The sequence below is a fragment of the Corvus cornix genome, chromosome Z (assembly GCF_000738735.6).
Source record: "Corvus cornix cornix isolate S_Up_H32 chromosome Z, ASM73873v5, whole genome shotgun sequence".
Taxonomy (NCBI): domain Eukaryota; kingdom Metazoa; phylum Chordata; class Aves; order Passeriformes; family Corvidae; genus Corvus; species Corvus cornix.
The window spans coordinates 13,429,746-13,454,405 of NC_046357.1; the positions used below are offsets into that span (position 1 = coordinate 13,429,746).

The 24,660-nt window shown below is 40.1% G+C and overlaps 1 protein-coding gene across 2 annotated transcripts in view; it reads left to right on the forward strand.

The window, feature by feature from the left end:
• The window catches only part of ADAMTS12 (ADAM metallopeptidase with thrombospondin type 1 motif 12), a 160,467-nt gene that overhangs the window by 118,982 nt on the left and 16,825 nt on the right, over positions 1-24,660 (forward strand). For both annotated transcript variants that reach the window (XM_039567189.1, XM_039567188.1), the window contains exons 15-19: positions 3,573-3,817; positions 5,093-5,234; positions 12,638-12,764; positions 19,569-19,779; positions 21,823-22,971. In XM_039567189.1, the coding sequence (XP_039423123.1) occupies positions 3,573-3,817; positions 5,093-5,234; positions 12,638-12,764; positions 19,569-19,779; positions 21,823-22,971 (1,874 nt within the window). The remainder of the gene's footprint in view (positions 1-3,572; positions 3,818-5,092; positions 5,235-12,637; positions 12,765-19,568; positions 19,780-21,822; positions 22,972-24,660) is intronic.

Below are 24,660 nucleotides of genomic sequence, written 5' to 3' on the forward strand. Positions count from 1 at the left end.
ATACTGAGTGTTAAGTAAAATTATTTCAGTGTTTTCTTTAGATTCATTAAAAAATGTATTGATTCTGGAGATTCTCTCCCTTCTATAGACATTGACTCCATTGCAGACAAAAAGAAGGAAAAATGTAAGGAAGGGCAGAGATTGGTGGTCTCTTCGTGACAATGTGTGGATTTCACCGATGTGCACAGGTGTTCAACTGGGAATAGGCAAAAGGCTTTGTTCAGAATATCTGTCTTCTTTTTGTGTCTGACAGATGTGTTGTCAGTGGTTTGTCAGATTTTATAGCAGAGTGGCTGCTGAACAGTTTATGTAAACATAAAGACTTCAGACTCAGGATATAAATTCAGCATAGGTAACAAAACTGTATCAAAGCATGCTGCCAGTCACCAGCAAAGAAGATTTGAAACGTTTTTCTATGTTCAGTGTCATAGAAAAAATACAAAGCGAAAGCTAATATATTCTGATTTAAATCTTTGTTCAGAACCTCAGTTCAGCAAGGCCCTTCTTGGTCAAGTGCTGCAGCACTGTGTATTGTCTGTGCAAGTTGACTCAGTTGCCATGTCTAACTAATGAAATGCTAGGAAATAGTTTTAATAATTCAGCCTTTCACTGCAGTGCAGGGTGATCAGTTTTACCTGAAGAAGATGTCTTTGTAGAAGTCTTAGAAATCTTACTGCCTCATGGTCAGAAGGAAAAGTTTTGAAATCTGTATTATTACTTGCATTTCCCTTAAAATTCTTTGTTTTTTTCATGGATGCAAAATAGGAATAGTGATTCAGGGGCATCCAAGAGAGTCACAGAAATGACAGCATCATCTTTGTAATGGCTGCTCTTGGAGTTTCATGGTGGAAAACAAACCAGAGGTCTCATGGGAACACATTGTCTCAGCTGTTGACACTATTATTACCCCCCTTGTTTTCAAGGGGTTTGTTTGAAAATCATTGAAGTTGCTTCAGCTGAACTTTGGTGGCAGAAAGGTTGCTGCATGAGCAGGGCATGGAAAAGCAAGAAGGTCAAGCCTGGGCGAAGAAGTCATGGTAGTGTCTGGAACCTGGCATAGAGGAAAGTTGTGCCTCAGGAATGTGTATTTTTAAGAGAGGCTTGCAGATAAAACAGGCTGGAGAGTAGGAAAGTGAACTGTTGTGACAAGGAGATCTGGTCATCATTTGATCTGCAGTGCTGTGCTAATGGCCTGAGTAAAATTACTCTTTTCTCACAGAAGTGGGAAAAGAGAAACAAGTTCTTTAGTCCTTGTAGAGCTGTGCATACAACAAGGGTTTCGTGTTGGGAGCATATAGATTTAATTTTAATTCAAAAGGGAAGGATTAATAGCATCTGAGAGTTGCCAATTCACAGGTGTGCAGAAGCACCCACAATAGGGTTGCTTCAGGATTTAATGAGCCCAGTGTGTAGGTAAGACAGCTGACATTTTGACTGTTACTGAATCTGGGATCTCTAGATCCTTATCAAATGAAACCCCATAAGCAGGAACAATTACATAAACACCACTCACTGGATTTTTAAACAAAAATGTATTATGTTGAGGGACAAACTCAAAAGCTTGCTGGTCATTTGCTTTCCTTTCAAAATCAGATAATGTTTATTGGGAATCAGCAAGAGGCTCTGGGAAATCAGAGTAGTAATTTAGCTGGTGAGGAGGGCCAGGGAGAAGGCAATGTGATACACAGAACAAATGGTAACATCCCTTACCAGACAGTTGCAATACATTTAAAATAAGGTTTATGAGCAGCAGCAGGTGATTCAGACAAAAATAACTATGCAAAATCTTGAAGGGATATATAGATTTTTGTGTTGCAACAAAACAAAAATTGTTTTATTGTTCTTATGCTTTGTGTTTTGAATAAATGTTATTCTAATTACATCAGAAAAAAACCCCAACCCAACCCTACTGTAAAAGGACATAAGCATCGCAAAGCCAAGCTGTCAGGATGTGACATAATTAAAATTTTCCATGCCGTGTTAATTTGTCCTGGTTGTAAGTATGCCTTCTAATCAAGACTTTAGTTACATAATCACACACTGTGTTCATAATATGTCTTCTCTGCACTGAATGAATAGAGCATTTGGTAGAATCATTAGACTTGGTTACTTACAATAGACCTAGACCACTGATTTCCTGAATAATAGAAGTCATTCAGTGAGCTTCCAGATTTTGTTACTTCATTCACTTAAAAAAAACTGAAATGTTTGAATTTCCACAGTCAGTCTGTGAGACTTGAGAAAGGTAACATTCAGAAAACACTCCTTCTTAAACATCGATCACTGGAAATTCATATATGTAATTATATATTATCAGTGTAATTAGGAAAGACCTGAAGCAGACAGATTCTGTTTTGTACTCTAAGCAGCATATGACATTTTAACCAGTATTTATTACACCACAAGAGAGCTGCAAATAAAATTCAGATGTTAAAGACTCTCGGGCACTTATTTAGAACAGCAGGTTGTTGTACAGCACATAAATATTTCTGGTAGGTGAAGAACATTGATACTGAAGATTGCTTAGCATGCCCAGTGTGGTTTATCTCACTCATGAGTGAGTAATCAAAGGTGATAAGCTCATTTCACAAGAAAGGTGAACAGGATGTGAGTCTCAGAATTTAATTCATGACCTCGGTAGTGTGTGATGAGAACTGAGGAATTCATATTCCAGTCCTGAAATAAACCAGCACAAAATGCAGCTCACACTCCCAGTGTACCAGCATGTAGAAATGTCATCCATCTAATTTCTAGAGCTCAGCTAGGGGCAATAACAAGAAAGCTAACTGAGTTTCTGTTCAAGGATCTATGTGAACTTCCTGTTTTTACAGTCCAGTAGCAACAACAATAGCAGTTTCCTGTAAGGTGAGAAGCACAGAGCCTGATGTCACATATTGCCTGTTATGTGAACAAATTTCTGTAATAGGTGCTCTAGATTAATTCTTAACACACAGACCATACATCTCTTAACAGGTGAAGAGCTCTTGAACTTTGTTATCAAAATCAGTAGTTTATGAAAATGTGTTCAATTTATAGTAGTAATTTGAGGCATTTGAATAACATTCATTTATTTTTTTGTAAGGCAAGCAGTCACAGAGAAGTTAAATGCCTTAAGAGAAGGTACGTGGAATTCTGTGCATACCTGTACATTGGGTACAGATGAAAACATTCTTTGCAAATCAAAAAAACCTTTCCCACAACAGACTGCTAACTTGCTGGAACTCCCTGGCATTTCTCCAGATTGCAGCATTCCAGAGCCTTGGGTATGGTTATGGGAATGTTGATTCTCATCTGTGCAGTGGATTTCTCCTGGTACAGCTCTGAAAGTCATTCACCTCTGCATCCCTTCTCAATGCCTAAATGCTGGCATTGCCTAAACACTATTCCCCAGCTGACAGTAGAAACCCTGACGTGGAAAGTCACACTACTAGCAAACTGAAATACAAGCTCTGTGATAGCACATTTGTATATATTTTCAAGCATAGCTGATTGATGTTTTAATCATCTTAGAAATAAGTAGAATGCAGTGACATTTCTGTTGTTCACCTCCATGAATTTTTCGTGTCTCTTAGGATATGTTGATATTGGGCTAATTCCAAAAGGTGCGAGGGGAATCAAAGTCATGGAAGTTGCAGAATCAGGAAATTTCCTTGCTGTGCGAAGCAAAGACCCAGAAAAGTACTACCTGAATGGAGGCTTCATCATCCAGTGGAATGGCGAATACAAAGTGGCAGGCACAATATTTCAGTACGACAGAATAGGGGATCTAGAAAATTTGACTGCTCCAGGACCCACCAATGAATCAATATGGATTCAGGTAAGCAGAAGATCACAAGAAGAACCTGCTCATTTGGATGGCAGCAGAATGTGCTGGGGTTCTGAAACTGAGGCTGGGAAAATATATAATGTTGGTGTACAAACCACTATTAATGTGCTGTCTTGAAAAAAATAGTTGAGCTGTTTTGGAGAGAATTAAGCACCTTGCTTGAGGGTTGTTCATCCTGCCTAAAAATACATCCTGTGTCATACTCATATTTTTTAAAGAGTGCCACTAGGACAGGGATCCTGTCACCTATAGTTGGTCAGTCCTCTGCCCAAACTTTCTTGTCTCTTGTACCAAATTTGACCATCACATGGCTGTGATGTGACCCGGATCCAGATGAAAAATAAGTTGTCACAAAAGGGGAGCTGATGTCAGGCTGTGAACAGTGAGAGCTAGGGAAAGCTGACCGCAGTGACAGCTTGCATGGAGCAAGAATAGCTTATGGTAAGTGAAACTGATCCATATAATGTCTGCAGAGGCTGTTTTCTTTTGTTTCTTTATAGATTCTAACTTAAACATAACCAGCTTCTGTCAGTCTTGAAAAAATAACTAGGAATTGGCCCTTTGGTCTTTGAAAGTATCTCTCATGGTTTGTTTGCCTGTATATCCACCATGCAATTAAAAGAAGTATTAGGGGTGTGATGGGAGACCACTTTCACACTTTGAATGTCTCATGAGAAGACAAAACTAATGAGTGCTCAGTCTTCACTTTTAGTACAATTGAGAAGAAAAGTTAATTGCTGAAGTCTTTTATCCCTTGATGATGTTTACTTTCTTCCTCTGAGGTAAATTTCTTGAGTGCCTCTTCTCAGTTGGAATTTTTCTTCTTAATTCAGAAACACTGAAAAATAATATCAAAGCAGTGTCTGAATAGCATCTGTAATTTTCTGACTTAATGGTTGTTTTGTAACAGCTATTTCAGAAGGTAGGAAAATTATAATTTGTAATGGGGATAGGCAATAACTCTTAATCAGCAGCACAGGGATGCTTTGGCTGGACTTTGGATTATCTTTTATAGTCAATAGGATACCAATTATGGTGACCCATTTATTCCCCCCTGCGTTTGCAGAAGTGCATGGTAAACAACTGTGTCTTTGAAAGATTCATGTATGCCACTGTCAACATAGAAGTGGAAATTCTGCAAGTCTGCTACTCTGAACTGGTACCAGACTCCAAAATGGGCAGGTTTAATTCTTCCAGTTTCACACTTTGAAAGCTTTTGGCCAGTAGATTATTAATCAAACAAGTAATAAACCCCACTCTTTCCAGCTACTTTTTCAAGAAACTAACCCTGGAATTGAGTATGAATACACCGTACGTAAAGAAGAAAGCAATGAGAATGAGATTGGAGAGCCAGAGTATTTCTGGCAGTATGGAGAGTGGACAGCCTGCAGTGTTACCTGTGGAAGAGGTAATTCCTCACTTCCTTTTTCTCTTACTGTTTGTCTTCATTACAGACATAGTCTTCAAAGAGGTAATGTTCTTTAATCTGCATTTGGTGGGAAATTGGATCACATGGTTTCAAAAATAATGTGAGAAATAACTTGTTTACTTTGAGGGTGACAGGGCACTGGAACAGGTTTCCCAGAGAGGTTGTGGAGTCTCCTTCTCTGCAGACATTCAAAATCTGCCTGGTTATGATCCTGTGCAGCTTGCACCAGATGACCCTGCTTTAGCAGGGGGGTTGGACTAGATGATCTCCAGAGGTCCCTTCCAACTCCAGCCATTCTGTGATTCTGTGAATAATGTATTTTGACTTCAAAATAAAATGGTTTAAAATTGTTTAAGTCAAATAGGTTTCTAAAACACCTGCCCTCAAATTCTCAGCTTCTGTGAACCAAAATAAGAAGGTACGGTGTTCTTTCCTTCATAATTTGTTGTCAATACTGTTCATCATAGCCTTACTTTCCAGCAATACAAATTTATGACCTACTATTGGTTCCCTATTAAGTCTTTTCAATATATTAACTACAAAAAATATCCTTCATTTCTGTCTTGCCTTGACAAGTAACAACTCTTTTTGTGCATTGCTCAATAATTATTTTATTTAAATTAGTCTTGAGAACTTCCATGTCTTTACCAGTTTGGCAATGGCTTGGCTACCACTGCAGTTATATTGTAGTTCTGTGCCACACATTAAAACAGACAAGCAGAATGATGACGATGAAGTAGGCTTTAACAACAGGTCTAGAAGCTTGCTTCTGGTAACTCACACAAAATGCCAGCTGGAGAACTTCCTCTGAAGTAGCGAACATCAATGAGATAAAGTTAATATTTGTCGTAAACCAACAATAAGAATAAAGAGTCTGAAGGTTTCTTTACAATAGTAATTTTTTTTTTATCCATCTATTGTGGGAATAATTTTGAAACTGTGAGGAAAAGGTTGTATATGAAGGCAATTCTGAACTTGGGGGAAAGGAACTGTAGCCTTCTGTCTGAATTAGCTCTTGAGTTTCACAGGACAGTAAAAGAATTCTGGAGATATGACCATAACCTTATTCTTTGACCATCCATATGAAAACTGTACGGAAGAGTAGAAGATCACTGTTACAACCAGACCAGTAATACGAGAAAGGCCTTTTCTAATGCTAGAGTTTTGTTAGTGGGTTTTGATAATTACTGCATTTTTAACTGCTTTGCAGAAGGAAAGAAAAAGGAAAAACAAGTGTTGTAACAAATCCACTTGTGATTCTAGAAGTAATGGTGATTGTGGGAGTAACAGCTTTTAAACCTCTCCTGTCAAGGAAGACACTAAAATAATACATCTTCAGTGGTTTGGACTAAAGTTTAGAAGATTAGAAGATTAAAAGAACTTTTAGAAGTGTCATGTAAAATATCCCATCCCAATAACATTCGCATCTTATTTGAAAAATATCTTTATATACATAAAATCCACATATTATAGAGAGTGTGTTCATTCATATATATGTATGCTTCAGTAGATAGATGATGTGATTTCTTTTTCTGGATTTTTTTTGAGAAGAGTCTCTCAGCACAAAACACCGTGTGCCTTCTGGTTAGCAGAAGAACACCCACCATTTTCTTTCAATAGGTGCACAAAACAAGTGTTTTGCTTAATTGTGCGCTGTAAGTTTTAGTTCTGATACCTACCTAGTTGTGAGTTGTGTTTAATGTAAAAATTGTTATCATAAAATAAAGGGAGAGAAGCGGAATGTGTTGGTACACTGTTTATTATGCTGTTTTGAGGTTCTTTTTACATCAGCTGCAGTATTCCCAGAACTGTTTCTCACTAGGTAAATTGTAGCCCTGTGTACTCTCTTCTGGCTAACAAACTGTGTGACGTGGCTTTGATTTCTAACTGCCACAGGGGTTACTTAAACAGAGAACTGTGGTATGTGAGGTTTTTTCACGTTTTATTTACTGATTGACTTCCTCTGTTTGCTGCATTTGTGCTCCTAATAAATGTTTTTTTAGCTTATTGCCTTTGTATAAATAGAAATCATGTGTTTCAGACAAGATGGACTTGGTGACATCAGTTTCAAGGGGAACCAGGAGGTGCATCCCAGTTCATGAAGGGCACAGAAACCTCACCAGTTCTCTGCTGAATTTCTGTTCTTCATGGACAGAAGACAAGAAGTTAATAAACCCGTAGCCCTCTTTCCTCTGAGATACATATGTTTAGAAGAGTAACTGGACAGGTCTAAAGAAGGATGTAAATGTGATACAGTCAGGGTATTGTCTCTTACTCCTTGCCCATTAAAAAAGAGAAATCCTGACACAGAGCTTCAGTGCATCACTTGGAGCAGGGGAACCCAATACTACAGTACGCCTGCAGTTCTCTGCAGGTACACATTCAGTTTGGTTGTGCTCTGGGCCATTGGGACGTGGACCAGCATTGCTGTTCAAAGCACCATAAAGGCTGGAAAATACCTGCAAGATCATGGAGTCCAAGCTTTGCCAAACACCACCTTGTCAACTAAACCATGACACCAAGTGCCACATCCAGTTGTTTCCTGAACACTCCCAGGGATGGTGGCTCCACCACTTCCTGGGCACCCTGTTCCAATGCTTGACAACCCTTTCAGTGAAGTAATTCTCCATGATGTCCAAGTGGCTTCCACAGAACTTCCTTCTGGCTGTGAAGGATGCAATTGATTTTATGTGAATGTTCACTCTGTTTGGATTCAGAACTTATTGCTGTTGGCAGTAACATGCTCATTGTACCAAATCACTGGCATTTGAAGTGTTCTGAAAAGTTTATAAAAGTCTACTGAAGTAGACTGAAGGTCATATTCTGCTATGAGTGTGCTGCACAACAAATCTTATTGAAGACAAGCCTAGAGATAGATCAGTAAGAAAAGCTGTATTTATTTAGCCTAAGGTTAGTAGTAAATAGCTTTCAAGTATTATTGCAATTATCATTTGGTAAACAATAAACCAATAACTTTAGGATAAAAAGGAGGACCAAGAAAGGTGAACTGTTCAACTAACTTTGACAGCTGCAGCCAGTGCAAGAAACTGATCCTCACCTAGACTTCTGTTCCCTTGGCAAACCTGGACCTGCCAAAGATCCAGCATAGGTCCTTTCATCACCACTGGTCAAAAACACAACAGTAAATCCAAGGGCACTTTGGCCTTTTGTAGCCACACAGATCAGGACAATGCAAACAAGTGCTTTCTTGAGCCAAGAAAGAAAAGCTGCATTAAGGAATGACAAACTGGGCTACAGGCAGGGCAGTGGGCTGATGCAGGAAAGTTTCATCAGTTGTAAGAGAAAAAATATTGTTTTAGCTGTGTGGTACAGCTTGTTATCTGTGGGAAGTGTACCTGGAAAACATTCCAGTGATGAATAAAATCTTTGTAGACTGAAGCTGTCTCTTCCCAGAATGAATCCAGGGCAGCTCCCTTGACATACTTTCCCCAAGATTCTTGGCCTCAAGGTAGCACCATGCCGTGCCCTGACACATACCCGTCTCCAGCTCCACTGCAGTGGAGAAACAGAAGATCCAAATTTTCTCATGGCTTCCTTAATTTCCTTCAAGTGCTCCCATCTATGGTGGTGTCAAAGATGGCTCTGGCATTTAACAGGGACAAAATACTCTGAAAAATCCATGTTTTCTCTGGCAAACATACCTAATACTGCATGCAGGGAAAAGAAGAACACATTGCAATACTTGATATTTATTTGCAGTGTCGAAAATAGGTAGGTAATTACATTGCAATCCAGTTCATGGCAAACAAGCACCAGAGGGGATAATTTGTAGTAAAAAACCACAAGCCTTTCTCTGCCCTCAGTGCACGACAGGTTGAATCTCTTCCTGCCATATGCTCTATGCAGAAAAGAATTGCTTGCAGCGCAGAATGTGTGCACAGCAGTGTCCTGGTGCACACTGCTGCACCCTCTGGACAAGAGCTGTCCCTCCAGAGCCTGCTCTCAAGACAGCAAATAGAGCCTGTAAGCTTTTTAAAATCCATATTAATTTAAATGTGTCACTGAGGTTTTTTTCTAGACCAACTACCTATTATTCCTTCTTTAAATAATCACAGAATGGGTAATGTTGGAATTACAAGTATAAATCCTTCCTACTTGTCTAAAGGCTTTAATCTTGTTTCTCAGAACCAACTTTGAGTGGCATTAAATTTAAGAAAAAGCGTAGCACAGCACAGCAGCAACTAAGGGAGAATATTAGCCAATATAAAAAATTTGTTTCTCCATAGACAGCATCAGTAATTGGCAGTTTTTCAAAGCTCTGCACAAGGATTTAACTCTAAAATTTGTTTGGGGGTTAACTGTTATGTGCCCTCTAAATCCTTCATAACTTTTATAAAGGCTTTGCAAAGTTATCTCCAATTGTTCCTAGAAATGCAGTGTTGATTCTAGAAAACAAAGGTCACGCCGTTTCCATTCACTCTTGTGGGTCTGAGTTTTATAATGCTGAGAATGTAAAGATTGGCACTTGTATTCTACCCATAACTTGTGCGTGCACAGAATATAATATAAAATAATGTAAATATAATATAAAATAATATAAATATAAATATAAATATAAATATAAATATAAATATAAATATAGATATAAATATAAATATAAATATAAATATAAATACAAAGTGAACTCCTTTCAGAGTATCTAAGTTCAGAACTCAGACAACTACTTGTTCAAATGAGCTCTAAAATCAAGTGTGTATCTTTCTCATACACCTTTTATACACTTGCTTATGGTCCTTAATTTCTGTTGTTTTCAGCCCAAACTGAGGGCTCTGCAGCCAAAAGATTTCTAATCTCTCTTTCAAAAGCCTTCCACACCCAGATGACTTTGAGCTGGCACTTTTCTTCGCAAACCAAGTGAGAAATCAGGATCTGCGTGGGTCAGCCTCGCGTCTAAAGAGCTCTGCATTAGCGGTGAAGTGTCACAGAGAAGTAGAAGGAATCTCTGAGCAGATTTAGTGAAATGAAGATTATTCTTTGATCTGGCAATTATCTTTCTTGGTTTCTCCTGTCTTTCCCAGAAATACTTGCAGGGTTTTTTTTCACAGATGGTACACATCAGTTGAACTAATTAGCATTGAGGTCAGAGAGAATAAAAATGGTGGAGGAAAACAGCTACCTCTCAAAGTCCTTTAGAAATAATGTTTAGGTTTCAAATATTTCTGAGGTTTCAGTGTATTTAGAATTATTAATCTTAATAGGACTTAAATAGGAAATGACCCACTTAAGTTACATATAACTGTGTAAATACTTGCTAGGGCAGGGTCAGCATGGGGTGACAAGTTTTCTGCTTTAGCAGTGTTTTCTAGTTCAGCTTGCTCAGGCTGATAAAACCAACTGTTTCATTATGTCATAACATATAAACCTACATTTATTTGTGTGTGTTGGTATATGCATATAGGATTCCTTCCAACTTTGGAGCTGAACTGCTAGAGATTTGAAGCTACAGTGGGAGTTCACATAACTTTCATAATAAAAGTTGTTTGTTAGAATAAATTAATTCATTGATGTCAGCTGATCGTTTTATGAGAATGTACAGCTTCAAAGCAAAACTTCTGCAAATGTTTATAGTGGTTTTAAAGTGAATTGTGGCAGCTGAAATGACACTAAAAATTTATCAAAGCAAAAGATTCCTTGTTTTTTGTATTTGGAACAGCAACATATCATGATTTTGAAAGAGACAGAAACATTTCTGTGAACTGCTTTGTTTACAGCTAGCAGAAAGGTTGCTAAATATTCCAGTTACATTTATACCAGAGCATAAAAGAGAGCAGTGCTCCCTGGGAGCTGAGGCAAAAAGCTTTCTCCTGTTTGAAGTCACCTACGAATAAGACATCACCATGTCCAGACTTACCGCAGTCTTGCGGCTGCTTCCACACCATGTACCCTGGAGCTTGAATGCCTCAGTCCCTTAATCTTTCCATACAGGTGACACTAATTGCTGTTCTAGAAGATCAGCCTTCATGTCTGACTGGAGCAGTCAGTCATCAAATCTTGTGCTGTAGTCAGTAATTGTTTCGTATGTCTCAGTCAGAAGTCTGAAAGTAATCAAAAAGCAAAAGCATTTCCTCACATACCTGATGTTCTAAGGGGGTAAAGAAAGGGATATAGATTTCCGTTGGTTTCTGTGAAATGACCCAAATATGCGTGGAAAACTCCCTTCTGTGTTGTTGAGGCAGTGCAGGGTTAATGATTGGATTTGCTGATCTTACAGGTCTTTTCCAACCTTAACATTTCTATGATTCTCTGAGTCTATATGTCTCAGAGGAATATATTCCTATTTCCCAATTATTTTCTATGGATTTCTGTTCTTATCTTCCACATAGTTTCCCACACTAGTTATTAGGAGGCCTGAGGAAAGGAAAAGCTTGTTTCCTAAACATACTGCAAAATAGCCTAATACTTATCCTTGATACCATGATAACAGTGCTGTTAGACCCTGTGCATCCTAGAAGGATAAAAGTTCTAGAGAGATGCAGTAATCTACCGTGTGTGTATTAATTGTTGCGAATTAATAGCACAGTTAATTTAATGAGAGTTAGTGAATTTTTTTTCAGTCTTTCTAGTCCTTAAGATTTGTTTGAACTATTTTAATGCCTCTGTATCAGTCTCACTACAACCCTTATAACTGTAATATTGCAATACTTTTTTTTCATTGGGTTGCAGCAAGAGATCTCCCTCAAATTTTTGCAGAACTATATGGGAAGCAGGCCCCTTGAAACTGACTTTCTTTAGATTCACACTAGGGTAATGTAGTATTTTGGTTCATGTTTCTTTCTGTTAAATGAGGGGGGTTTTGTATAAATGGAAATGTTGGGAAATAACCCACATTGTTTATATGGATTGTTTCTGTGTGTCTCTTCATCACGGTGCTTTGCCTCTTGTGCTAAGTGTTGTGTATTACTTACTTAGAAAATAGAAGACTTTTTTCATCATCTATTTCAGTCAAAATGTGTACCAAAAATTCTTAAATTTGAGTTCACATTAAGAGTCACAGGGTTATTCTATGACTCTGGTTTGTGTTCTTAAACAGCCTTCTGAAAGAAAAAAGAAAAGGTCAGCAAAACCAGGATTGCTATGAATAGCCTGGTGCTGCTGTGTTTCCTCTTGTCTGTGAGTGACTCAAGAACCTTTCATAGCTATTTAAACCTACTTCAGGGCCTGCAAGAGCCCTTTATGAGGCTAACAATTCCATTAAGAAAAGTGCTTTCTAATATGTCGCTTGAACTCTGATCTGATCCAAAAAAGCTCTGCTTAACCTTTTCAGCTTGACTGAAGGATGCTCATTCCTGAGGATTTCTGCAGTTCATCCCCAGCCTACAGGGATTACTCTTCCTTTTTTTTTGTGTGTCTTTCTCTGGAAGGAGTGCAGCGGCAGATCGCCCACTGCGTGTGGAAGGGAAGTGGAGCGATCAAAAACTCCTTCTGTGACCCAGCAACGCAGCCGAACGGGCGGCAGAAGAAGTGCTATGAGCAGGACTGCCCACCCAGGTAATGGGTTCTGGAGGGGCTCTGGGGGTGTTCACTAGCAGCCTTACTCAAAGGAAGGTGTTTCTGATGCCACATTGGTGTGGCATCCACAGCCTACCATGGTGAGGGCTGCCACGCGCTACAGAGCAAGGTGCGAGAAACCCCCTCTAAACAAATTAGAAGTGAGCCACCCTCAGAGGTTTCTAAGGCAAGTTACTGAGCAGTCTGTGCTGGAAGTGGCAGAGATTGTTTTCTCATGTATGTAGATACTGTTTTGAACAAAAGGGTTCAGGTGTGCCTAAAGACCATATAAGTTCTTACTTAAAAATTGTATTCTTGGCTTAGCTCAAGTGATAATGCATCACTGTGTGTTCCAAAAACAAACTAGCAGAGCCTTTTGATGTTGTTTCTCAGTATTTTTTTATATGCCTTTGTCCTTTTTATGAGAGGTGATGAGTGAAAATGCCTGCTTCTAAAACTAATTTTTATACTTTCTTTATAACGCAGTATTTGGCTTTTTTTTATTATGTTCCTTCTTATTTTTGAGTGAAGTGCAGCTTTCTTCATTCTGTGATCACATGGGAATAATTTTTTCCTTTCTCATAACATTCTCTTAATTTATATTCATCTCTGTTTTTTCTGTGCTACCATTTCAGGGAGTAGGGTAAGGAGGACTAATCACAACAAACATTCCAAGTTCCTGCAGAACTGCGGGCTTGTACAACAGGCACAGATTTGCTGGAAGAGATCAATACTGGTTTTTGTTTCATGCTTTAGGTACTAGAACATCTTGGTTTTGTCTTCTATTGTCTTTGAAAGTTGTTTGTTGTGCTGTTCACAAAGGTTCACCAGTCTTTCCCTACTAATTCTAGTTCCATCAGGATCAAATCAAAGCAATGAGTCTGTGGAGTTCATTGTGTTGCATTTGCCAGCAGTGAATTTAGTGAAACTTTGATGTGAAAAGTTCTGCATGGTTGTTGGTTTTATTAGTTGTTTCCAAGTATCTTCACAACAGTAGATGATGGCTCCTTTGGGAGTTACATCTTTGTGCTTGCATCATAGACTACCGCAGTTTCATAATTCTTTGTAGATTGTCAGGAAATCAATTGACAGTAGACCCAACTTTTTAATTACTTGACTTGTTAAGAGCTGAGGCTACCCATACACATTGAGGTGTTTTTTATGGCACATATAAACTGTACTATCAATTCAAAAATTCCAAATTAACTCAATTTATGCCATTTGTTCTAAGTGACAACATTATTTAGACCTGCTCTGTAAGCGAGGGAGGGCAATATTCCCCTTGTTGAGCAGATTGCAGAATGTCATACATGAACGAAACTCTTCTGCAGACCAGGCAGAAAAGCTCTCTTGTGCTGACAGCCTGAGTGATGCTTCTTGAGCTCATTCTGTGCTGCAGGGGCAATCACAAGTCATGCTTCTGAGGACACCAAAGTCATGACGAAGTGCGGTGCAGGAAAACCATATGTATTTAATTCTAGAGTCATGTTGTGTATTTTTCTCTTAGTAACATAAAAGCGACTGTAATAGCTTGACCAAAGGTCTCAGTCCCTGTTCTGGCTCTCAGCAGGGTCTACATGCCTAAGGAGGAATAAGGGCAAGGCAAACATAAATCAGATTTCTTTCTGATGCTCTTCCAGCTTCCAGCTGGTTTTAATTCAAGGCATTTCCATTTTATGGCTTGTCTAATCAGTAACCTCCAATGAACCTCACTCATGCAGCCTTCCTCTGCAACCTTGTAAAACTTCCATTACTACAAACTCTGCAGGAAGTTCCACAGCTCTAGTGCCTCAGTGAAGCGCCACCACATTTTAACTATTTTGAACCTGGATCTCACTAACTTCTGTTGGTGGCCCTGAGTTCTTGTGTTGGAAGAGATGGCAGCAAAGAATGAATTGTTAGTCACTCTTCCCAAGCCCATCCTTTTGTAAATCTGCTCTCTGTTCCAGGCTGTAGTCCCAGCATGGGATTGAGTTGATGTTCGCTTTCCGTGGCATGTGTGGCACGTCTAATCCAGACAGGTGGTTAATAATCTTCATCTGGAACCCAAGACACCTTAGTGTAGTTTGCTAGTTCTAAAGAAAGTCTGAAAACTGGAGGCAGACATGACTGAACCATATAGCATTTTATGGGATAACTGAGAGTCCACGTGAAGCTGCTGAGGACAAAGTGTTCCGTAGAGAGATGGCTAAATTCTGTGCTAGAGGTGAGGACAGTGCTGTTAAACACAACACTGCAGGAGACCTTTGTTTAGTGCTGCAGCCACAGAACTCAAATCATTGGATGACCTTGCACTTCTCAGCAGTGAACCAGGTGCTTTATAGTAACATTCTATCAAAAAAAAAAGATGGTTGTTCCCTACTAAATCCCAGTGATGAAAAACGTGCTACCATTAAACATGCTACTGCACCACTAAATAAGAAATAGATAATTTATCAAACAGAAGCTACAGAGAAAGAATAAAATGTTTGTGGCTCTCACAAACCAGGTCTTATCTCATTAATCCATTTCAGGAAGTCAGTTGTAAACAGTTTAAATTACAGTCTAAGCCTTAACATTCTTGTTTGTTAGCTGATTGCTTTGTATTTGTTTTATGCTTAGTATTACACTTACTATTATACTTTCTCCTAAAACAATTCAGAGGAAAATGAAAAAAATATTAAAAATATCACAATACACGTGTGCCATGTTTTGATTCAGAACAAAATAAAAGTGGCTGGACAGCTGAGAGTTAAAATGTCCTGCAACCACTCATGTACAACTTGAGTGATATTGCTTAGCTGCAGTGCATTGAGACTGTAGCATAAATGCATGCTTTTTTCCACATTATTCTGTGGAGTATGGTTTCTAGTTACATATTTCTTTGGTAGGCAGGTATTTAGTCCCATAGGTGTCAATGTTAAAGTCAATAGATACCACCTGAAAAAGAGTGAGATTTTAACTACTCACAGCATTGTGAATAAAGTTTTGCTTTCCCCTGCAAAGAAAATTGTCCAGAGCCTTTTTAACTCGACTACCCACTTGAACAGTAACCATAAGCAGATTATTTTACAACTACGTGTAATCTCCTGCTTTTTATCTGCTGTTATTGTGTTGTCCTGCTTCCAGACTTCCAACAGCATAATAAGAATAGGAAATCTGGTTTCTATTATAATGCACAGAGTGAGAATCAGTGCCCTGTTGATATTTGCTTTGCCTGATTCTATACAAATACGTAATGAAAGCCAACCGTCTCTCTGTAGGTGTGACATGGCATGGTGGGAGGGAAGGAACATTAAACCCCATAGGCATGACTAGCAAATTCCAGTTCCAAAATCCCATGCTGCTGCTTTTTCAACAGTATTCACACATCATTCACCACACATCATCTCTGTATAGATGATGTCATGGACACGCTGTTGGGCTCTGCCTAATTTGTTACAAGCTTTAGAAACAGTGCGGGAGCAAAAAGATAAGTCTCATTTAAGGTAGCTGAATGCCAGCTGAACGAATGAGATTTTCTTCCTGTCTCTGTCCCAGACTTCTTGCAGAAGAGCTGAGTACTCACACCTTAAACTGAAAACTACCTGAGGTTATGTTTTCACCAGACAGGCTGCTCTCTGTTTTGACAGCCTGAGGAAAATTAGTGCTCATGCAAATTAATTACCTAAATCATGCATTTTGCTTCTTTGTTTGTTTGTTTGTTTGCTACCACAATCTTTCAGTGGCATGCCTGCCTGCCTGTGGAGATAAGACAGCCATTTCACTTTGAAGGGATCAGATGATGCAGTAATACTTAAGAACCACTCAGTTGCTGTAGCAGTAAATGCCAGAAGTAGAATCAGAAACAGGAGGTAGAAATAAGTATTGGATGGCGACTCACCATCAGGCTTTAGTTTCCACCAGCTTGTCCCAGTCTCTCACCACAGTCTTTGGCTTGTCTGGGAGGTCCAACAGCTTGGTCATTTCAGCTTAGAAGTTGCATATTTAGAGCTCAGATTACTGTGTCAATTCTGGATGTGTTCTCAGCAGTCACCTCCAGTTTTGGTCATGCCTCTGCAGTGTGAGGAGACAGCAAAAGCTCCAAGATAAGCAGAGTTTGGCAAGGCAGTCACTCGGGTGCGGCTCTCTTCTCTGTGGTCCAGAACCTGCTCTGGCGCATCCTGTACCTGAACAGAGAAGTGGATGTTGGCTGTTTTGCCATCCTTGCTTTGCCTTTGTTACCCTTTGGCCGAGATGCCACAGTTCAGGTCCTCAGCAGAAAACATGGAGAGACAAGAGCACAGCCTGACTCCATGTCAGGCTTCTGACTCTTGGATGTTTAGGGCATATGCGTGTACCCTAGGATGAAAATAGGAAAACACAACATCAAAAATTCCAGTTACTGATAAGAATAAACTTCCAGTTAGAGCAAGTTTTTTTGAAGTTACCTGCACTGAGTGAGGAAGAAGTCTACAGACTGGCTGACTGTAATTTTATTTTGATCATAAAGATGGAATAGGATAAAATCTTAGTTCTGGGATTTTCTAACTGTGGAGCACCTGAGTTTTTGACTACTTCAACAGCTTTTAAAAAGTGTTTTGTGTGCAATAGTTAATCACACACCATTACTGCTGCTCAAGGTAGGTTCTGTAGTAAGGTCTGATAATTTATTGCTTGGAGTTTGGTATTTCAACCTGCCAATTGCTAAACCCTCAGTCAGAGCCATTTGAAAATACCGAAGGGGAAGAGGTGTCAATTTAGCATATCTGTACCTTGGAATATGTAATCTGGTCCCATTAAAATTCCATTTGTGCCGAAATGTCAGCAGTTTACAAGATTATAGAAGAGATAAAATTGTAAAGAAGATGCAAGAGATGACAACAATCCTAAAATGGCTTGATTCAGGTTGTGATAATTTTTTTTTTATTATTTTTTTTTTATTATTCCTCTGTTCTGCTGAGGTGTACTTACTTGTTAGTTTTCCTCTGTTGTTTGCAGAAGCCTGGAAGAACAAGAAACAATCTGAAGGAAGGCCAGGAGGAGAAGAAAAATATTTTGGATGCTTTTTTTTGTTTAATTGGTTCAGAGACCTTGCCATTGGGTTGTGATGGCATGGACTGCATTCTAGAGCAGAGCAGTCAGTGCCACAAAGGGCTTCTGGGGTAACTTAAAATGAAATAGTGTTTGTATAGATAACTAAACAAAAGAAGATAGGATTAGGTACCACAAAGAAGATCAGATGGTTGCATAAATAAACTGTATCATAGCTTGATTGCTCTGAGTCTTGGTTGTTTGGTGGGTTATTTTTTAATTGTTAGGAATAGGTACCAATGCCCTCCATATCAGCAGCAGCTCATTTGCAATGGAAGTAAAAATGAATTAAGGAACATGGAAACTACAGTGAGAATGGGAGAGGGATTGTCAAAAAAGACAAAGAAAGGAGTAAGAATTTATAAATCTGGATGTTGAGCTTTGAGGTATTGATCAGATTAGGATTATTTTGTCTGTAAATTCATGGACCTTAAAAGGAAAAAAACCCAATAGAATGGCTTTGGTTGTAAGCCAAAATAAATTTTTTCTGCCTTTTTTTCTAGAAAGGTGTTTTCTAAATATATTCCTGCTTTGTTTTCATTATAAGGCTTTGTTGTGACCTCCTTGAAAACTCATGAACAAGTAAAGTCTAGGAGCTTTTGTGGCTTAGAGTTTAGAGCTGGGCCAGGTTTTGTATGCAGCAGCTTGAAGTTGTATTCTTACTTAGGGCACTCTTAACTGAAGGAAAAAGGCTTTTCTTTGATTCTTTTCCCCTTTTTTTCAACTATAAAGATAAATTTTTAGGCAAGTGTCACAGTTGATGCCAATACTTCTCAAACTGTAGAAAACCAGAAATTTTTGCCCCCCTTTCTTATAATGGAGGGCAGATATGCAGGTGCACAATCTGCTCATGGTCATCATGAGAAAAAGTAGTTGGATGATGCTGGGGAAAGGCTAAGGTGAACCAAATGTAAAGAGAACAGCTCTTGTTGGTAAGGTGTTTTGCACTAGAAAATACTGCTCTGGAGGAAACAGTTATCCTTAATTTGGTGGAACATTGCATTTCACACTGTGGAAGAATGACTTTAATCATGGCAGAGACACATAAGGGGCTCATTTCTACTTTGTGAAGGAATGAAGAACAGAAAAGTCCAGCCTAGTGCAGATCTGGACACCACGCCCAGAGGGACAGCACTGCAGCACACTGTTCCCACACTGCTCACACAGAGCATAGCTCAGGGTAATCTGGGTTTGGGGTTCTGTGCCTCACTGCTTCCCCTAATGGGAACTGGCCTTGTGGAGGTAACCCTCATGGAGAGCCAGTTTGAGCACTTGTGCAGTACTGGCTGCATAGACATGGGCAAAGGGATGTTTTCCACCTCCATGCTGTCATTACAGACTCCCCACTGATTCTCATTTGTTAACTCTTCTGCACTGAGGTAGCCGTAAACAGAAGAACAGTGAGATAGAGTAAATAGATTACGTGCTTAAGTAGATTTGCTAGAAGTTCCTCAGATTTGGATTTGAAGGACTACCTACTCAGTGGATTCTTACACTTAATTGAAACATAAAGCTCAGTGTCTACTTCTGTCTGGAAACCCTGCCTACTTCTGTCTTCTCTCTTTCACTGACTGGCTGGTACTAGAGCACAGGATGGATGGAAGAGCTTGAGTGATCTGAACTTAATGTGAAGAACATATATCTGGGCCGAGATTTTAAATTACTGGCTCTTTTTCTTGCAGTCTCTGACCTTTTCCTTAATATGCTTATGGTGGGTTGTTTTCTGATGTTTCTCACCCTGCTGGTTTTCAGGTGGTGGGCAGGGGAATGGCAGAAATGTTCAACCACATGTGGCCCAACAGGCCAGAAGAAGAGAACTGTACTTTGCATCCAGACAGTGGGATCTGATGAGCAGGCACTGGATGTCATGGAATGCCAGCACCTGCTTAAACCAAAGACCCATCTGTCATGCAACAGAGATATTTTGTGCCCATCTGACTGGACAGTGAGCAACTGGACTGAGGTAAATTCATGTCAGCTGAAACACTGAACTTTTTGTGAAAATAACCTATTATAGCCAGTAGAGAGGACAAATGACCTGGTGTTTTGCCTTCTTAATTTTTTTCTAAATGTTTTTTGTTTGTTTGATGTGTTCACGCATCCTTTGTGCAGAAGAAAAAAGAGCAGGCCTGCTTTCAAAAGACTTCAGCAAGTATTGCATGTTAACTTGCTGAGCTTTTGGGACTGCAGAATGTAGTGTGCTTAGTGCTAAAGAGTCTGTGTGAGAGCCAGGCTGCTGTGGGCCAGACTGGGGGGAGGTTCACATCTGTCAGTCAACAAAGAAGTGTTTTTACACTCTTTTTATTCATATTTCTTGCATTCAGGACTCTGGCTTTTTCCCCATAGCTTTGGGACCATATGGGAATTGTTCAAATCTGCACCAGGAGAGGTTCAGGCTGGACGTTGGGAAGCATTTCTCTACTGGGAGGGTGGTCAAGCACTCGAACAGGCTTCCTGGAGAGGTGTTTGATGCCCTCAGCCTGTCAGTGTGTAAGAGGGCATTTCTACAATGCCCTTAGAAGCATGCTTTGACTTTTTGTCAGCCGTGAAGTGCTCAGGCAGTTGGAGTAGGTGATCATTGACAGTCCTTCCAGCTGAAAATACTGTATTCCTATCTTTTTTGAAAACTCCTCTCTCATCTTTCTCCTAAGTCTTTTTTTTTTCACTTAAGACTCACTGCCGTGAGAACAGAGTCACATAGTGAAATAATAAAATCTTGTGACTGTATTGGATTGGTTTATGCTGCTCACACACCATCATTACAGAATGTTGATTGTTTTTTTAATTGATTAACCCCCCTGTTTTAAACGCCTGTGAAAGAACAGAATGAGCTTACATGACTAGCAGTGCAATTATATAGGAATGGCACACTGCTGGTGCTCATGTGCCCTTGGATTATATTTACAACTTACTGACAAAAATACATTTTATACCTGGAGGAAGTGGAGGGAGAGAGCATAGGATGGGCTATTTCACCTGCACAAATGACAGGATGGTAAGGAGCTGATGAACTTACCTACTGTGAGGCTACTCTGCTTGCTTCCCTGCTCCTGTTGCTGTGGAGCTGATGTTATTTTACAGCTGTGAACAACAGAGTGCCCCAGCAACACAAGGTCACTGGTGTTTCTACTGCCCCATGACCCAGACTAGCTCTAAAATGAGTTAGATATGCATGGGGCATTAAAATCCTGGCAAAAGGAGTGTTCATCACTTCATGTTGAGCACCTGGTTAGGCTCCCTTGCAATCGAGGAAGAATTCCTCCAGTAGGTTGTTTGTAACATCTCCATTCCTACTCACCAGTCATCCAGCCTTAGTATCTCAAACCACAGAAGTGTGATTTTACAAAATCCTTAGTGGAGTGACAGCTGCTGAAGGCATGGCTGTGCCTGTGGACCTGAGGATGAAAAACATCACAGAAAAGCTGGGTCTCCTTCCAGCACCCTTTATACACAGCAGTGCTGTCATTTAAATAGAAGCCAGGTTGGCTGATTACTTTCGGTAATCTTTAGTTAAGGAAAGACATGCTAGTAGCTCTGGTAGTACTAAGACTGAATGAAAAATCGGTTTCATAAAGTCAGCAAGGGTCTGTGAGCTGCATGGATCATCACAGCAGGTTTGTGGCACTGTGAGCAGCACTGAGCCGTCAATGCTCAGGGTTTGATTCCAGGTTTTTGGTCTGTTTTTCATAAATCTGGTGGAAAAGGTACTGGCTAGATGACTTTGTGAGTCAATGAAGAAATAAAATCCTATCATACTACTTTGATATTTTGTCTTTATCATGTAGTCTTTTTTCACTACTATTTCCCTAAGGTGACGTTTACTTTGAAGAATTTGGAAAAAACTCCATGATAGCAGAACATCACTAGAATAAAGGGCTTGTTCTTCACGAAAAGCTTTGTAATTGATTATTTGTCATGATGCTTCTTTATTATGAACAAGTGCCATCTGATACTTCTGTGCAGCAGAATGAAGAGGGGAGATACATTAATTCTATTTCATTTGCAGTGCACTGTCACCTGTGGAGGTGGAATAAGGACTCGTAATGTCACTTGTGCCAAAAATAATGATGAGCCATGTGATAGTTCCAAGAGACCAAACTCTAAAGCCCTGTGTGGTCTTCAGCAATGCCCTTCTGCTGGGAGATTTCTGATGCCCCCACAGGCACCCAGAAGAGGCAAGATCATAATCAGAAAAACAACTGCTGATCCTGAAAGGAGTCTTCCTCGCAGAATACCCAGACCAAACCCCAGGTTCCATACAACAACAAGAATACCCAAGCATGAAGGTGTAACTTCCTGTTTGCCTACGTCCTCTGGTTTGGGTAATGTCTCAGGAAAAGAGGGAGCAGCCAACAGGACATTACAAAATAATTTTGCTGGATCAACTGATGTTTACAACTACCCAATTGTTTCTACTGAAAATAGCTCATATCTAAATACTACTTCATGGCCTTTTCGTAACAGCTTAAATAGTGAAATTATAAGGCATGCTGAGAGCACCTCTAAAAGTGAGCCAGTTTCTACTGCAGAGAGTGAGATGCAAAGAAGTGAGGACACTCCTGTTTCCTCTTTTACCAGTAGTCCAGGAATAACTTCCAGCTATGATTACTTAACTGAAGAATCTGACAACACTGATGGGCCACTTGGAGTTAGCAAGAAACCAGTTGATCTCTTTTACAGCACAGAACTCAGTCCTGAAATTGGAACCAGAAGCACAACCTTGGACACTGCCTCTCCTGTCATTCAAAATGAGAGTGTGACTTCTCAGTCCCCACCAGCATCTCATCACCAAGACCTTTCTGTGCTCAATCCTGTTAGCAGAGCAGCACAAGGGTTGGCACTTCCAACAGCAGCAAACTATGTCAGTCTGCAAGTTGATATGCCTGCTCTAGAGGTAACTACCCCACAAGCAGTGGTTACAGAAATGCCCTCAGAGCTTGGTCATGCACCCAGAGACCAGACTGACAGCAGAGAAGAAATAAAGCTGCCTGACACCATAACTACCAGCACACAATCCACAGCTCCCAAGCATGCTCTGAAGAACCAAAGTGCAGCAACTGAGGGTGTTTTAATGAATGTCACAGAAAACAGCCATGTAATAACATCCAGCAGTTTGTCCAGTGATGCCTACTGGATAGTAGGCAACTGGAGTGAGGTAGGTTATTTTTTGGTCGTAAGAAGTGGAGTGTGTGAACAGCTGTCTGAAACACTGCTCAAGAAGCGAAGCTTCTTAGTTTGTCACAATTATCTGAAATCAGTATCATACATATGAAATACTTACCACAAAAAAAGTGGTAACTTGGGATATCTAAGATTAGGTTGCTTACAGAGAATTAATATAGTCATCATGGGGTGTAGTGGTTTGGTCCAAAATATCCATCTATTACTTACTTATTTTCTTTCTGTGAGAGAGGAATTAGGAGAAAGCAAAGCAGGTACAAAACTTAAAAGAATATAAAGAAGTTTATTAACAGACCTAAAAGAAAGGGGGAAAAAAAAATCAGACTAAACCTTCAGAACACTTCTCCTCCCCCCACCTTTCTCCCTTCTCCGAACACTGACAGTGTAAAAAGACAACCCTTGAGATGTTCAGTCTGTTTACCACTTCTATAATAACCTTGTTCAGTTCACTTAGGGAGAGGAGTCCCTCTTACTCATGCTATGGAGACATCTCCACAATAAACAGTTCTCTCATGGATTCAATGTCACAGCGAGACAGCCGCCCGGGTTGGTTCTCTGCTCACATGTGGAAGTCCCTTTCCCCAACTTACAGCTTTCCCCACAACTGTTTTCAAGGGTCCAATCTTGAGCTAATGGGGTACCATTTTAAGGTTGAGCTGTTCAGAAACAAAGGTTCTCTTCACCCATCTCTGGGAGCATCTTCATCTCTAGGAATAGAGGCTCTCCCCCTTCCCTGGGAGCAAAGGGTCCTCATCAAATTACAGCTACTGTCATTTGCTTATTTCAGCACAAGTACTTCTGCTCACAATTACAGTTTGAATGCTTCAACCCCCCATGCTTTCATGGAATTACAGTGGGTACTCTGATGTATCACAGTCCATCCCCACCATAGCTTTACAACAGAATTTCAACTTCTGAGCTGGAAGCATCTCCTCTTTCTCCTCCCTCAGGGTTTCAGCTCTTCCTTCTTCACTGACTTTGGTGTCTTTATGGCATTGACTCGGGAGAGGATTCATGTCTGCAGTCTTCATCTGTTCTGGAGGAAACTGACAGCACTAAAAGGGTTAATCTCACCCGGGCCTTGCAGCTGGAGTTCGCTTATTGCTGTTGGCCACATGATCTTTGCCGCGCAGTGGGGCAGCGGCCTCAGACGAGCCCCAGCCGAACCAGGGGCTGCCTGCACAGAGCAGGGCTGGGGGGGGAGCCACGGATGGACGAGGGCCGTGCCACGGCTGACCCAGCTGGGCTGAGCAAGGCCCGGCCCGGCCCTGCTGGGCCACCTGCAGGCCCCCCCCCCGCTACCTGTCCAAAAGCTGGAAGACAAGAGAAGCTTTCCCGGGTTCTGTTCGTTCTTAAATGTGGGTCACAGAGGTGTGTCAAGCTTCTTAAGTAGCTTAAAAAGTTGCCAATATTCAAACTAGCCAGTTGATAGGTTCTGTTAGGTCATAGAGGAAGCTGTAAGCACCTCTTTGCAAGAGAATCATTTCTGTGGCTGATGGAGCCCTCTAACAAAAAACCCAAACTCTACTAAACCATGACATGGGGCCTGGTCACATTTTACAAATTTCCACTGTAAAGTTTTATTTTTATGTAAAAACGGTTCTTTTTATGCTAATGGATTTTATATTCCTGAAATCATGATACCTAAAGTGAGAGATGTTGG